The 17395-nt window shown below is 41.7% G+C and overlaps 2 protein-coding genes across 3 annotated transcripts; both read right to left on the bottom strand.

Annotated features, from left to right (window-relative positions):
- Positions 1-813: 813 nt before the first annotated feature.
- On the bottom strand, positions 814-16923 carry LOC108704400 (caspase recruitment domain-containing protein 19). 2 transcript variants are annotated; one of them, XM_018240929.2, is made up of 6 exons: positions 16792-16923; positions 7302-7444; positions 5698-5851; positions 4990-5052; positions 3257-3328; positions 814-2336 (listed from the first exon to the last, which is right to left on the bottom strand). In XM_018240929.2, exons 1-6 carry the CDS (start codon positions 16802-16804, stop codon positions 2221-2223), a joined length of 561 nt encoding a protein of 186 aa, XP_018096418.1. In that variant the 5' UTR covers positions 16805-16923; the 3' UTR covers positions 814-2220. The 2 variants fall into 2 exon arrangements, with proteins under 2 accessions (XP_018096418.1, XP_018096421.1); XM_018240932.2 differs by lacking the exon at positions 16792-16923 and adding an exon at positions 15020-15384.
- Positions 8748-13133, bottom strand: LOC121393411. Its single transcript, XM_041561873.1, has 2 exons — positions 11429-13133; positions 8748-9003 (listed from the first exon to the last, which is right to left on the bottom strand). The coding sequence occupies exons 1-2, from the start codon at positions 12205-12207 to the stop codon at positions 9000-9002; spliced, it is 783 nt and encodes a 260-aa protein (XP_041417807.1). The 5' UTR covers positions 12208-13133; the 3' UTR covers positions 8748-8999.
- Positions 16924-17395: the final 472 nt, after the last annotated feature.

Below are 17395 nucleotides of genomic sequence, written 5' to 3'. Positions count from 1 at the left end.
AGTGATCATATCCCCTTATATATTTATATATAGTGATCATACCCCCTTATATATTTATATATAGTGATCATATCCCCTTATATATTTATATATACTGATCATATCCCCTTATATATTTATATATAGTGATCATATCCCCTTATATATTTATATATAGTGATCATATCCCCTTATATATTTATATATAGTGATCATATCCCCTTATATATTTATATATAGTGATCATATCCCCTTTATATATTTATATATAGTGATCATATCCCCCTTATATATTTATACATAGTGATCATATCCCCTTATATATTTATATATAGTGATCATATCCCCTTATATATTTATATATAGTGATCATATCCCCCTTATATATTTATATATAGTGATTATATCCCCTTATATATTTATATATAGTGATCATATCCCCTTATATATTTATATATAGTGATCATATCCTCCTTATATATTTATATATAGTGATCATATCCCCCTTATATATTTATATATAGTGATCATATCCCCCTTATATATTTATATATAGTGATCATATCCCCTTATATATTTATATATAGTGATCATATCCCCCTTATATATTTATATATAGTGAGATCATATCCCCTTATATATTTATATATAGTGATCATATCCCCTTATATATTTATATATAGTGATCATATCCCCTTATATATTTGTATATATAGTGATCATATCCCCTAGGAAAGTGATCATATCCCCCTTATATATTTATATATAGTGATCATATCCCCCTTATATATAAATTGACACCCCTTTTAACACAAGACAAACACAGACATGGAATTGGGAGAGATAATCATTTAATAAGTCATAATAATAATGACAGCAAATACAAACAGCACTGGTTTTATTTCCCTCAGGGAGGGGCACAGCAGGTTTTTCTACAGAAACACAGACACCCCTGATAACCCCCAGTTCTCCCCACATTTCCCCAGTTTCCACCTCCCCCAACTCGGCCATATTTGGCTCCAGCAAAGGAAACTGAGATAAAACCTGTTTAAGGAAATAAATGTGTCGACTCTATTTGCTTTGAGCTGCTCCCTCTTTCCCTGACTGAACCCCAAATTCCTTACATCAAGGCACTTTATTTCCCTCATTAATAAACGCAGAAGGGGTTTCCATTGAGTAGGAACTTACTCAGATGGGCTGTTCCTGCTGAACTGTGTTTAGTACAAGGGAATCCCTATTCCTCAATATCAGAAGCCACTAAGGCAATTCCTTTACTATATAAAAGTACAAGGCCAAGATTCTTTTCTTTCCAGCCCCCCATATTTTTCCTGAGATTCCACAGTGGTCCGTTAAAGGGCACTTCATAAATAGCCAAATTATTTCCGATTCTTTGGTACAAGAATTCCAATATCCAATATTACAAAATAAAAGTGCAAATAACGGGAGCAAATAACTGTTTTCTGCACTTTGCTTTGTGTCCTGCACTAATCCCATGAGTACTGCTCTACTGCCTGCGGTAAAGCTGTATTCATAAGGGGCTGGCTGGGGGCGTGTCCTACTGCTATTAAAGGCCTTGGGTACAGGGCTCCCTTGCACCCACTTAATTGCGCCTGCACTGGATTATAAACTGGAGCAAAGTGCAGAGCACAAACTGCAAAAGCCATTCATCCAGGTGCACTAGGTAAATGCTGGGGCCCTAAGGGGCCCATTAATACTTTTACACTAAGGTAAATGAGGCCTAGTATCTCATAGAGTAACACAGAGAGTAATACAAGTTCAGTGCAATAGGAAACGAGTTACAATATAATATATGATACTGAAATTCAGTCAATGTAACAAATGATAAATACGCGTATAATATATAGAGATACAATGGCCACACCCAGGAATATAAAAAAACTTAAAAAAGGCTTAAAAACACTTTAAAAGTCCAAAGTAATAAAAAGTGACCCAAGACGTGAGTAATTTCTGCGTCTCGGATCTGCTCCGGGTTGGTCCCCAGTTAATGCCCTTGGAGTTTTGGATGGAGTTTTTGGACGGAACAAACATGGTGACCGTCACGCAGACAGAGTATATATATATATATATATATACAGTATATACAGTAAGTGCAGGCAGGGCCACAACCCTATTCCCTGAAGTCCAACGTTTATATGGTGTCAAGCTTTGGCAGAAAAGTGCATAGTAGTGTGTAGCTCAGGGCCCCTAAGGGCCCCGCTTTGTGTCGATAGGAAGCTCAGGTCATTGGCCGCCCAATGGTTCCTTAAGGAAGGAGATTAGAATATTTCTGATGTGTCTTCCAAAGCCGATAGCCGTGTACCCCAACACCTTCCTGGCTGAGCCATTCGATTTCATCTCTACAACAGGCAAATGCAGGGTTAATTTAAACGTTAAATAGCGGCTTCTTCACTAAAGGCACAATAACCATGTAGATAGAGTGGGAGTAGGAAAAGGCGAATTTGACCCGTTTTGTTTAGCCCAAAATTTGCTGCGGGTGAATTGTCGCACACGCCCATTAAAGTCTATGGGCGTTAAAAAAATGTTGTCGCGTGTCACACCGCCATACAAGTCTATGGGCGTAATGTTTTTGGCGAAACAAGGCGAAAAAATACGCCCATCCCTAAGTGGGAGTAAAGTATCCCATAGTATCCATATATTCCTGGGGACACTACAACGTATCATTCTGGAGTCAATCTCTTATGAAATGCTGGGGCCACAGTGTCATATTATTGCCGGGGCCACTGTGTTCTGAAATGTTACTCGTTACTTGATCATTTCTACAATTGCAAGTGGGTGTGTCCAAAATCATGACATCACACCACTGTTCCGCCGTTCTGGCTCCATGGACCACTGAAGGGGAGGGGCTTGACCCAAATCGCAAACACCAAAAGGGGAGCTTGACCCAAAACGAGGGACGTTTTCATTTGAGTGTGTCTAAAACAGGTGGGTTTAGCTTTAAACATATAAAAAATCTAGTTATAGGCGGGTGAAACTCAAAAATTTACAATTTTAGACATGCGTCCGAAAAGTCGCTCGTGTCAATTTTGCGCCAGTGTTAAAGTCAAAGGGTCCGAATAGTGTTGACGCCCTGTGATTTTGATGCAAGCGACTTTTTGGATGCGCGTCCTATATATTTTTACGCCGGCGAATTTTTGTGGGAGTTTTACTAATTTATTCGCCAGCAACCAAATGCTGAAATTTGCCGTGAATTCACACCAGGCGATTTTGTTCGCCCATCACTAAGAAAATCCCATTTACACCCAGATTGTCAGCTCACCTGGATTATTGTAGTTCAGCAGAATTGCCAGCCCAGCGGCGGCACTGAAACACGCCAAGAAAAATAGCGGCCCTGTAATAGATACAATTGTCACAGGGAGTAAGCTCACGTGGTTTGTCTTCCTCTTTCCCACCAGTCTACTGATGCCCCGCCCACCCCAAACCCCACAGCACAGGGCAGGGTGCAACTATATCTCCCAACAACCTCCAGTTATTCCGAGAGGCGACGTCTCAGCAGAATTAGGAAATAGGCAAATGCAGAAGAGGAAACAAATTCCCCTCAATGTCCCAACAGCCCCAGTTCTGCTCCTCAGGCCGAGTTTTCACTGAACTGATGGGGAAGTGGCATGTGGGGCAAGAGGAATGAGGCTCATGACTTTCCCACTAGTGTTTATTTCACTGAGAGTGGGGCAGCAGATCACAAAGCTGATACTGCACCCAAATTAAAGGGCTGCTTCACCTTAAAGGGGAACTATCAAAAACATGAAAATTTAATTTAATATAAGTTTCCTGAAATAAGAAACTTTCTAATTACAATCAATTAAATATTCTGTATTGTTTCTGAAATAATCAAGTTTATATTCACTATCCCTCTCTCAGCATCTGTTTGTCCTCATTTTCTCTTCATGCAGCAGTTGGGTGTCAGATATTCACTGACAGTTACATCCAATATATCTTATAGGGGGGAACCTGTCCTAGAAGATGTATTAGAGCTCACTCTATTAAACTCACCAGACATCATGTCTCTCTACATGCAGAATTTGTGCAAAAGGCAGTTATTTTGTTACATTTTGTTTGTACTGGAATCAGTTATTTGAGTGACCTCTAATACGTCTTCTAGGAAAGGAGCCCCCCTATAAGATATATTGGATGTAACTGTCAGTGAATATCTAATACCCAACTGCTGCATGAAGAGAGAATGAAGAGAAACAGATGCTGAGAGAGGGATAGTGAAGATAAACTTGATTATTTCAGAAACAATGCAGAATATTTAATTGATTGTATTTAAAAAGTTTCTTATTTCAGTATGATGAAGCTTATATTAAATTTTCATTTTTGTGATAGTTCCCCTTTAATGTTAACTTTTAATATGTTTCTAAGAAACTTTTCAATTGGTCGTCATTATTTATTTTTCATAGTTTTTTTTTAATGATTTCCCTTACTCTTCTGACTCTTTCCAACTTTTAAATGGGGTCACTGACCCCATCTAAAAAACAAATGCTCAGTAAGGCTACAAATGTATTGTTATTGCTACTTTTTATTCCTCATCTTTCTATTCAGGCCTCTCCTATTCATATTCCAGTCTCTTATTCAAATCAGTGCATGGTTGCTAGGGGAATTTGGAACCTAGCAACCAGGTGGCTGAAACTGCAAACTGGAGAGCTGCTGAATAAAAAGATAAATAACTCAAAAACCACAAATAATTAAAAATGAAAACCAATTGCAAATTGTCTCAGAATATCTGCCTCTACATTATAATAACAGTTAACTCAAAGCTCAACAACCTCTTTAATATATTAACCCCATAGGCTGGTGCTTTCTTAGCTGTCACCTGCTGACCAGAGGACAGGGCTCAGCCCACAGGCAACAAAAGAGGGGCCTGTATATCAGTCAATGTGCCTGGTCTCCTCTCTATTCCCTGCTTGTGGGCTGAGCCCTACCCTCTGGTTAGAAGCCGTATCAGTGGAAGAGTTGCATCACCTCAATGAATAATCTACATTTTTCACCACTTACCCCTGTCGTTTAATATAATCTTCTCCTGTTCTGCGCTGGTCTCTGCAGGCTCCACTCTCTCTGCTGGAAAATAAGCAAAATATAATTTTAAAATAAAACGTCTGAGAGCAAAAAAAAAACCCCCCACATACTTTCAATACCCCAGAGAAGCTATAAATGCCCCGTACCTACAGAGAGGGGCAATTAAATACAAACAGGATTAATTATGTCTCATGGCTGCTGACAAATATCTCATTCTTTCCTGTACATTATATTATATTATATGTAACGCGGTCAATGAATAAAAGAAAGATAAGCTTCTCTGCTATCCTGCTCAGTTCTTCCTGGGTTGCTGGGATCATTGACCTTAGCAACCAGGCAGAACTGAAAGCCTCTCATCGGAGACAAGCAGAGTAGAAATATAAAACAAAAAATCGTTAAAATGAAAAAAAACTTCCCCTTTAAGACAAAATGATGCTGCAGCTGCAGCTCTGTACTTTATAACAAATAATAGTGAATATTTCTGTTTTTATTCTGTAACCCTGGTTTGTTCAATTATTGGTTAAAAACGAATGTAAAGAGCTCGCTGACTTGCTGGCGCTATATCAATAACTGATGGGAATTATAAAGAAATACAGGAACCAATAAGGGGCTGTAATAAAAGCTGAATTGGGATTATAATGAGTGTTGTGCTGCCACCTGCTGGTTAAGGTTGGCACTGGCGCTTACGTATAGTTTCTCGGCTTGGCAAAGTGCTATAGATTTTATCCGAGTTGTTCCGAAGCGCCCGGTAGAATTCCTGACATTCCCGGTCCCCCTTCCGGTGCAGGTGCTTCAGCAGGTCGGATAATCGCGTTCGCAGAGGGGTCTGGGGGTTACGGAACTGTAAATTGAACATGAAACATCAGTCTATCGTTGTTCTGTACATTATTATATATTATTGTATATACAGATATAGATACATAATACTCAGGGTACAGCCGACCCACTGAACGTGAAGCTCCAGGGACTGACCCTCTGCTGCAGGGGCTGAATACTTTGGTCTGTACATACCCTGCCAGGCCACCATCCATGCAGTTGGTCTCATAAACCAATCCAATTGGCCAATCTGCCTCTAGACTGAAGACACCAAACACTGAGGAGTGGGGATCGGAACCTGCACAAGGCAACCAATCAGCTTGGGGTCGGATCCATCAGATCGGAGCAATGTGTCCATGCAAGGGTGGCCATATATGATAATATACGAGAGATCGCCAAACGAGAGGATATTTCCCCAATATGTCCACCAATGGCAGGGCCATATCGGGTTAATCCAAACGTTCGGCCCTAGGGCCAAATGATCGGATTACAATTTAGACAATCGACGGGTCGTAGGAGCACATCAACTAGCCAATGCAGTCCTCGATGCAGGAAAAATCTAACCTGCCCAATCGATATCAGTAACATCAAAATTAGGGATGCACTCTTGGATTCACCCGAACCCCAGAATCCTTCTTGAAAGATTTGGTTGAATACCGAACCAAATCCTAATTTGCATTTGCAAATTAGGGGTGGGAAGTGGGAAACATTTTTTTATTGTTTTGTGACAAAAAGCTACGCGATTTCCCTCCCCTAATTTGCATATGCAAATTAGGATTCGGATTCAGTTTGGCCGGGCAGAAGGATTCAGCTGAATAAAGTCGAATCCCAAACTGAACCCTGAATTCAGTGCATCCCTAATCAAAATTGTTTTTTTTTAAAAAAAAAAAAAAATTCATTAGTTTACCACAAAAAAACCCACCAAGACGAATTAAACGTTAAAATCGCACAGCCTTTATTAAGAAATAACTTACAGAAACTCTGTTCCTCTTCAGAAAAGGCGATACGACGATCCATTGTGCAGCGCTTGATTTCTCCTCCCTGTCTTCCTTATAGGAGATAGCCAGGGAGGAGAAATCGAGTGCCGCACGATGGATCGTCGTCCTGTCGCCTTTTGAAAAGTTTCAGCAAGTTATTTCTTAAAAGGGGGTGGTTCACCTTTAAGATAACTTTTATTATGTTATAGAACGGCCAATTCGAAGCAACTTTTCAACTGGTTTTCATTATTTATTTTTTTATAGTTTTATAGTTATTTGCCTTTTTCTTCTGACTCTTTGCCTCTTTCAAATGGGCGTCGCTGACCCCTTCTAAAAAAACAAAAGGCTACAAATGTATTGTTATTGCTACTTTATATTCCTCATCTTTCTATTCAGGCTTCTCCTATTCATATTCCAGTCTCTTATTCAAATCAGTGCATGGTTGCTAGGGGAATTAGCAGTGAATATGCCCCTATGGGCGGAGCTAGCGGTACTTACCCTTTCTGCCTCTGAGTTGGACAGGATCTGCGGATACATGCGGTTCAGCTGCAGGATGATCCTGTCGGCCACTCGCTCGCTCAGCCTCCCGCTGCTTGTTAAATAGGGCGTGTCCTGCAGGAGGCGCTCACGGTACAGCTGGTCTGGAGATACAGGGACAAAATATATCAGAGCCAGGGGCTGGAGTGGAAGGGGTTAAAGGGAAGTTCATTCCTTATAATTAACTCCCCAAATCCCACCCTTTCCGCATCTCCACCGCGTCGATTCCTATTAGCGGCACCAGAGGGATTTCCCTATGCAGTAATTACCCTCCTATTCTATCAATCAATTGCCCCCCTGAGATCTCCACTGGGCCAATCACAGCTCAGTCGGCGAGAAGGTTTTTTTTTTTTCCATTTTCAGATCAATTCAACTCCCCGCACCCTACAGAGAGGCTTGACGGGAATCCGCTGGCATTAATTCCAGTATTCTGGGGAGATTATCCTAATGCAGCGGAGGATCCGGGCCCAGGTTGCCAGGTCTCATTTTTATAACCAGCGAAAATCAGCTAAAAAAAAAAAACTGCCCAAAAACAGCCCAATATGCGCAGTGAAACAAAAAGTCTAAAAAAAATTAATACATGTAAAAATGGGCCTTTTTCAAATTTTTGCTGATTTGCAAATTTTTCCATGAAGTAAAATGGAACAGATTCGCCCGTCACCAGGGGGGTGACTATAGAGGGGCCCAGGAGGTAGAGGGGCCCCATAAGGTCTAATACATATACAATGTCAATAAATAAAACAGCTCAACCTCTAGACATTTTGGCGGCCAGCAGATGAGGCCAAAATCTGGTAACTCCCGACTTCTACACCATTCTGTCCCAGTGCATGCTGGGTATTGTAGTCTTACATTCAACTCGGCAGTTGGCAAATTGTTAAACAAAAACTACATTACCCAACATGCATTGGGAGACACAGGCTCAGCACATTAGGGAAAGAAACCCCAATACATGATGTCCACTGGAATGGAGACCAGCGCATGGTGCAGAATGGGCCCAATGGAGGAGTGACCTCCTGGACGGGACGTGTGAGTCTTTTATTTTTGATCCAAAAAAAAACTTTGGCCGGTTTCCAAAGTACAAACTTGCCAAAGGCCCAACAAGTAGCCCAAATCTGTACCTTGTGTAGTTTGTACTTTCAAAACCCGCCTGGTCTTTAAATTAGTTGCCCCATTTGACTGGAAACCCGCCAACCCTGATTGGGGCCAAATTCCCCTGCCCATGTATGATCAGGATGTACTTACCCTTTAAATTCCTATATATGTCTGTAACTAGGAGCCACAATGTGGATCAACAATAATGTTTAGCCGCACACCACTTACTTGCTTGCTGGGTGCATCCGTATCCCTGGCAGCCTCCAAGCCAAACACTATACAGACATGTGAAGTGGGAAGGAGCACACCAAAATGTCCAGGCAATGCCTTAATTCATATGCAGATTTATTGAGTGCACAAGCTTTCGGGGTCAGAACCCCTTCCTCAGGTGCAATACAGAAACAATGAACACAGTGCAATTTAAACATTCCACCCCCCAGTGCACACAGGAAATCAAACCCTGCATGTGACTTGTTAACCCTTCCAGACCTTACAATAACGCATGTATCCCAAGTGATTGTAGTCAATCTGTGTGTATATTACACGAATCAAATATCATAGTCCTCTTTATCTGAAAAATGTGACAATAAATATCTTGTTAAAAACAATGTAACAAAATAGTATATGCAATGTAACAAAATAGTATATACAATATATAAAATCTATAGAAAACATCTCAATCCAAAACATTCATTAAGCCCCCTAGGGGAAAGCGAATCTATTTTGTTAATCCAAACAGTCTCCCTCCTGAGTAACTGCTGATTAATATTACCCCCTCTGGGCATCTTGATCTGCTCCAATATGGTCCACCTCACCTGAGCAGCAGTGTGTTTTGCATGATAAAAATGTTTAGCCACTGATTGTTCAGTTATGAATTTGGCTGCATCTTCATTTTTTAATTTTTCTTTTTCTGGATTGTAATTCCTTATATTGCTTTTATGTTCGTTTAAACGAATTTTTATACACCTTGATGTTTGCCCAACATAGGGCAAACCACACGGGCACTTAATCAGGTATATTACATTGGAGCTGTTACAGGTGAAGTGGCCTCTTATCTTAATTGGAGTTCCTTTGGTGGGATGCGCAATACTGTCACCCTTAATAATACCTGTGCAGTGTGCGCATTTAATACACTCAAAGGTGCCCATTCTCAGAGGTGCTAGCAGCCCTGTCGTTTTTGGTTTTTCTAAAATCTTTTTGGAGACTGTCTGGCCAATTGTTTTTCCTCGTCTATAAGAAAATTGTGGGGTGTCCCTAAAGATTTTCCCTACTTCCTTATCATTTCTTAGGATTTTCCAGTTTTTTAATATGCTTCTTTTTACAAATGGAGTTAGAATGCCAAAAGTTGTGACAAATGTTATTCTATTTTTTCTAGGTTTTTTCATTGTTTGTTTCCCTTTTCTGGCGAGCAAATCTTCACGTTTGATTTTTTTAATTTCCTGATTGACCATTTGTAAATTTTCTTTATTATAACCCCGTTCTGCAAATTTTTTAACCATTCCCTCGGATTCCAGGTCATATAATTTGTCATTAGAGGTAATTCTCCTAACCCTCTTTAGTTGGCCATGGGGTAGACTCTTGAATACTCCTGGGGGATGGCAACTGCTAGGCAATAGAGTTGTGTTACAATCAGTTGGTTTGTAATGCATTGTAGTGGTTAGGCTATTGTCCACAATTGAAATATTGACATCCAAGAAGGCCAGTGTTTGCTCCGAATATTCGGATGTAAATTTGATTGTCTGATGGGCCTTATTTAGTTCTTGTGTCATTATTTCAAATTGTTCTATATTGCCATCCCACACTAGGAATATGTCATCCACATAGCGCCAATAATGCAGAATACGTTCTTTCCACTTAGGATTATTTAGTATATATTTATTTTCAAATTCATACATGAACGTATTCGCATATATTGGCGCCATGTTCGCCCCCATTGCGCAGCCCATTTGTTGGACAAAAAATTGTTCCAAAAAAACGAAATAATTTCGTGTGAGGACCAAATCCAAAACATTACATGCGAAATTAATTTCATAAGTTTTCAAAGGTAGCAGTGACAAAAATTTTCGTATACATTCTACACCTTCCGTATGGGGGATGGTAGAATAAAGGTCACACACATCAAGGGAACATAACAAGACCTTTCAGTCAGGTAATTGTATCTTTAGTAATTTGTTCAAAAAATCAGTTGTGTCCAACAAGCATGTGTGTAATAATTCAAACAAGGGCTGACACATCACATCCAAATATATTGCCAAGGGTTGTAATATAGAGCCGCATCCAGACACGATCGGCCTGCCTGGTGGTTTCAAGGTGGATTTGTGGATTTTCGGGAGAAAGTAAATGTAAGGAACTTGTGGCCATTGAACAGTTAGAGTATTAAATGTATCTTGAGTAATAATGCCATCCCTAAGTGCTCCCTCTAGGAAGAAATCTATTTCTCGTTTAAAGGTCTCCGTAGGATTAAAAGTAAGTTTTTTATACCGACATTCATCATTCAGCTGACGAAAAGCTTCAGTAATATAGGCGTGCCGATCAAGTACTACCACCGCACCCCCTTTATCGGCAGCATGAACGATAATGTCGGTATATAAACTTAAATCTGTCAAAGCTTGTCTTTCGTTTTTTGTTAAATTACAATTAGACCATCGCTGTTTTGTTTGACTTATTTCCATAAGTTCCTGTTTCACAACATGTTCAAACGTCTCGATGCATCTGGGGGTAACATTAGGCATAAAAGTGGACTTAGTACCCAATTTTTTCTTAATTAATTCCACCTTGTCATCTTTTTGTATATTTGTAGCAGTATTATACCCACTCATACCCTCTTTTGCATCGAAATGTACTCGTAATTTAAGCGATCTAATGAATCGAAACAAATCAACCTCTAGATTAAATGCATTATCTTTGTGGGAAGGAATATATCCCAAGCCCTTTCCCAATACTTTTAGTTCACATTCAGTCAATTGTCTTTGGGACAGGTTAACAACCATATTTACCTCTGGTTGACCTTCCGTTGGGACATTCGGATCCGTGGTAGAGCGGCCTTTCCTCTGCTTCCTCCCCCTTCGGACCTTCCGATGTTTTCGTTCGGTGCTGGGGTACTGGATAAAAAATCCCCTGCTGCTTGCGAGTTGGAGGAACCACTTGAGGATGAGACATCCGATATAGTTCTTCCTGGTCGGCGTTCGGCTTGTCTTTTGTTGCGCTGCTCCCGCCTGTAAGTCTTCCATGTGTAAACCTGTTCGCTGGCGTAATCATCGGTGTCACGTTTGAACTTGCGGATTTTGTTCAGCATTAGCTCTCGTTCGTATTGGGCAATCTCCGCCCGGATCTCGGATAGAGTAGATTCCATCTCACGATGATTCTTCCGCAGTTCTTGTTCAGTCAGAGTAATCTGTTGTTGCACTTGTTGTAAGGCAGTTTGTAAATGCCGAATGGTCAATGCCATGAGATCTAACGAGCACCGATTTAGTATCATATTCCATTCTTTTTTATATACTGAGTCATTCTTGCACAAAATAGGTGCCAAGGGGACACGTAAACCTCGTGGAATTCGCTTAACCTTTAGATATTCCACCAGTGCTGTGGCGTGGCATTTCAAGTTACATTCTCTGCGCATCAGGGAGTTAAGTTGTCGATTAACATCACCTGGGCTGGCCAAATCCGGTAAGGAAAAGCTTTTAATATCATTCACAATTTGATTGCGATCTTGTTCACTGAAGCTCAATACTTCTGCGATTTTGTCTGTTGTTTTTGCTATGTCAGCAAACGACATCTTGTCAATCACAGATTGGCCAGACAGTCTCCAAAAAGATTTTGGAAAAACCAAAAACGACAGGGCTGCTAGCACCTCTGAGAATGGGCACCTTTGAGTGTATTAAATGCGCACACTGCACAGGTATTATTAAGGGTGACAGTATTGCGCATCCCACCAAAGGAACTCCAATTAAGATAAGAGGCCACTTCACCTGTAACAGCTCCAATGTAATATACCTGATTAAGTGCCCGTGTGGTTTGCCCTATGTTGGGCAAACATCAAGGTGTATAAAAATTCGTTTAAACGAACATAAAAGCAATATAAGGAATTACAATCCAGAAAAAGAAAAATTAAAAAATGAAGATGCAGCCAAATTCATAACTGAACAATCAGTGGCTAAACATTTTTATCATGCAAAACACACTGCTGCTCAGGTGAGGTGGACCATATTGGAGCAGATCAAGATGCCCAGAGGGGGTAATATTAATCAGCAGTTACTCAGGAGGGAGACTGTTTGGATTAACAAAATAGATTCGCTTTCCCCTAGGGGGCTTAATGAATGTTTTGGATTGAGATGTTTTCTATAGATTTTATATATTGTATATACTATTTTGTTACATTGCATATACTATTTTGTTACATTGTTTTTAACAAGATATTTATTGTCACATTTTTCAGATAAAGAGGACTTTGATATTTGATTCGTGTAATATATACACAGATTGACTACAATCACTTGGGATACATGCGTTATTGTAAGGTCTGGAAGGGTTAACAAGTCACATGCAGGGTTTGATTTCCTGTGTGCACTGGGGGGTGGAATGTTTAAATTGCACTGTGTTCATTGTTTCTGTATTGCACCTGAGGAAGGGGTTCTGACCCCGAAAGCTTGTGCACTCAATAAATCTGCATATGAATTAAGGCATTGCCTGGACATTTTGGTGTGCTCCTTCCCACTTCACATGTCTGTAACTAGGAGCCTTAATTGTCTACATGTTTATATTGATTGAATGCATGGGAGATGCCATATTGCTTCAATACCAGTGGGTACAGGGGGTTTAACTCCCAGTGGTCTTCAGGGGCCACAGGGAGATTCATTTTGCCCTGTAAGGGGCAACAAACAACTCCCAGCACCACAGGCACCCTTCAATATAACAATGGCATTGGTGCTGGGAGTTGTTAGTTGCCTCTTAAAAGGCTCAGAGCATCGTCAGCACAAAATTTGTGTATTGTGGATGGAAAATGTCTCCAGAAATTGGGCAAATTCTCTTTGGGACCCAGGGGAGGCTGGTGCAACGTTCATGGCGATTATGTGACTTTTTGCCTCATTTCCCATAATAAAAAAGTCATCAGAAATAAGAAATCAGACCCCATGAATGACCTGTTAATGTAATCAATGGAGTCAGTATCCCTTTAAGGGATTAAGGGTACTTTTAAAATCTTTCTGTCCAATGGCAGTTTAGGGAATGAGCCCCATTGGCCAATCACAGTCTCCTGACCAATTGGCTGCAATGTGGCCTCTCCAGGGGCAGAACATGAGCCAATGGGGTTGGGAACTGTCCTTACTGGTCCAACAGGTTCTCTCCCATTCTTCCCAGTGCAACTACTGAAAGGGCAAAGGCTGTGGTTACTCTGGAGAGTGCAGGCAGCACAGAAACAAGAGCAAAGACACGTGGCCTGAGTGATTCTGCCCCAATATGTGTGACCCCTGTACTAAAATCACTGGTGAGGGGGCTAATGTTTTGGGGCACAGGGACATGGTGGTGCCAATAAACCTTTAGGGTGAGAGCTGGAAATGAAGTGGCAGATATGAGGGAGGCTACAGGGTGGCAGATTATTATGGTCTGCTAAACACTGGGGGGTTATTAGTAATGATGGGCCAATTTGTCCCGTTTCGCTTTGCCATGAAATTCACGAATTTCGCTGGAAATTCGTGAAATGGGCGAAAAGTTCACGAAACGTGGATTTTGACACAGGTGACAATTCCAGCGTTAAAGTCAATGGGCGTCAGTTAATCGTCACTGGCGTTGAAATTGTCAAAAAATCTTTTTGCGGCAAAAAATAATCTGTTTGCGCGAGTTTGCACCTGGAGCATAAATGATCCCATCACTAGTTATTAGTGGCTGCTTCCTATTGGCTGCAAGTAATGCCCGGGATTCCCATGCAGTGGGTTATTGTGGCTGCAGAGAAGATGCCCCTTATGCCCCTGCCCTAAACCCATGTGATATTTAGTGACTCGGCTCAGACTGGCTACTACTCACTACTGCCACTAGCCTGGGATGCTGCTATTTGCAGGACAGGACCAGCTGGAGGGCCACATAGTGAGTTGAACAACAGCTGGAGGGCCGTATGCAGTATTACGGGAGAGATGGGGGCACAGGGAGGGGACAGGCAGGGCACTTCCCGCCCACATTTTGCAGAACTACATCTCTCAGCATGTGTCCAACTGCTCCTGCCTGGGGGCTGCTGGGATTTGTAGTTCTGCAAGATCAGAGATTTGTCAATCAATATCCAGCCCTGGCTATGTATAAAGTGTGTACATTCCCAGCATGCAGCGGTATTTATAGTTTCTGTCCATCCAGTTATAAATAACCCCAACCCCCTGCACAACTCCCTGACCTCTTCCTCCCTTTAACTCCCAGCAGCACTCACACCCTGGCCTGGTGGGGAACTAAGGGTTAAAGGGCCCCAGGGACAGAGAGTTGCCTCTGAATGACTGGAAACCGACAGTTTGTGCCAGTGTCCCTGTGCCGGCCCTTTATCTGCCGTTACACCCACTTCACTTACACCCACTGCAAAGGATTTGGGCACATGGGGGTGAAAGACTGACCTGACATAGTGGCATCTGACAGTTGGGAATCCTCTCCTGACAGCACAACTGCACAGGCTTCCTTGTCTGTCCCAGCACAGGCTCCACCCCCTCCAGCCTGTCTCCACCCCCACCGGAGGGGAATTAAGGTGGAACTGCGTCTCTCTACTTGTACTGACCTGCCCTGGGCTGGAACAGCATGAAATATTAACCCCACAACTGCCAACTACAACCTGACACTCTCTGTCCTTGGGGGAACGTTAACCCCAAAACTGCTGACTCTCTGACAATAAATATTAACCCTACAGCAGCCAGTCACTCTCAACATTAGAACTTCCCCAGTACTCTTTGTCCATAAGGAACTATTAACCCCAAGGTTGCCAGTGATCATTGTATCTGAATGAGAGGAACATTCCTCCTCACTATAAAGACTTGACTAATACACGCAGGGGTACAAGTAGGAGTGTAAGACAGTGAGTAATAAACAGTAACAACAGCTCAGCACAGTATCAGGGCTAATACTGAGGCCCAGACAGTAACTACAGGGCATTACAGAGTATCAGCAGAGTAACAATAAGTTGCACCAGGTAAGAACGAGAACCATCAGAGTATTAGTAGCAATTGAGTGTTATTATTTGCTTCCAGTGAGTAACAGCAGAGTATTAGAGGAGTAACAGAGAAGTACTTGGAAGTTTTACAGAGTCCAGGTACCAATAGAATATTAGCGTCTCACTGAGGATCAGCAGAGTATTTATTTCTATTAGGTTTCAGCATTAGGGCGAGTCCTGCAAAGTATCAGCAGAGTATCAGTCCCCAATTGTTACTGTCAGAGTATTAGAGAGTCAAGTGAATCATTTACACACTAAGTACTCGAGTATCAGCGGAGCCAGTGACAATCACAGTAACACAAGTACCCCAGAGTATCAGCAGAGTATTAGGGCCCAGAGGAATAAAGAAGTTCAGTAGAGTATTTATAGGCCCCAGTAAATGTCAGTAATCCCAAGGAGTATTAGAGTATTAAAGTAACAGTGTATATAGTGTATATAGAGTATATAGTGTATCAGAGAGTATATAGTGTATAGAGTATATAGTGTATATAGAGTATATAGTGTATAGAGTATATAGTGTATATAGAGTATATAGTGTATAGAGTATATAGTGTATATAGAGTATATAGTGTATAGAGTATATAGTGTATATAGAGTATATAGTGTATATATAGTATACATACCTCCCAACATTTTGGAAGTAAAAAGAGGGACAAAAATGTTTTTCCCGCACGTAGCGCAGCAATTTTTGACCACACCCCTTTCTGTGGCCACACCTCCTAATTACCATGTTTGTTTTACAAAATTTGGCAGGTTATGAAAGTTTGAAAATAATTCTCCTTATCTAAACTGTGTTTTTGTGTCTGAAAATTGTTACAAAGTATCTTATTTGCACCTGTTAGCTGTTCTGGGCTCTCTGCTAAAAGCCAATTAAGTGAGAAACTTTGTTTCTTTTTCTGGCTGTTCAGTGCAGAGAAAAGAGGGACTTTCCAGTACAAATGAGGGACTAAGGGTTGAGCTGTCAAAAGAGGGACTGTCCCTCCGAAAAAGGGACAGCTGGGAGGCATGTATAGTGTGTATAGAGTATATAGAGTATCAGAGAGTATATATCAGAGTATCAGAGTGTTACAGTGAGAAGCAGCAGTGTCAGTAACAGGAGGAGTCGAGTAATTAACCAGACAGAATTAATATAAAGTCCTGGGCAAAGACTGGTCTGACTCCAGCACGTGACCATCAGGGACTCACAGCTCAGCAACATGTCGGCTCATTCCGGAGGGGCCCGGGGCCAATCTCCGATGTGGGACGAAGAGACGGAAAGTAGAGGTCGGACCGGGCAGGTGCAGGGAGCTCAGTGGGCGGCAGGGGGCGCAAGGGAGGGCTGAGCTGTATCCGGACCAGAGGCTGCAGTTATCGCAGTGACCGACAGGGGGAGATCGTGGGGCGGAGACAGATCCGTCAAAACTTGTCACAAGATCCGCTGGCGGGTGGGGGAGGAGCAGCAGTTTGAAGCCGTTTTACTGCGTGTCCGACCTCTGCTTTCCGCTCATTGGCTCTGTCTCGCGCATGCGTGTTGCCTATTGTCTCCTTGTCTGTAGTTCTGATCCCTCCTCCAACTTCCCCTCAATAATCTGTTTTAATTCACAGGAGTCCCCGGCGGAAACATCAGAGAGGAGTGTGGGAAGGAAGGGTCCTGGGAGTTGTAGTGAGAGAATATGCGCCTCCTCTTGTCTGTATTTATTATATATTATATATTATAGTCCCCTCCCCCAGTCACTGGCATCAACTTCCCTAAAGTCCATTTCACTCAGTCCTGTGTAACTGATCCCCCCATTCAACTCTCACTCTACCA

Source organism: Xenopus laevis, chromosome 4S, assembly GCF_017654675.1.
Source record: "Xenopus laevis strain J_2021 chromosome 4S, Xenopus_laevis_v10.1, whole genome shotgun sequence".
Lineage (NCBI taxonomy): Eukaryota > Metazoa > Chordata > Amphibia > Anura > Pipidae > Xenopus > Xenopus laevis.
The sequence above is the reverse complement of the archived record's forward strand: the minus strand, read 5'-3'. Positions and strand labels throughout refer to the sequence as shown.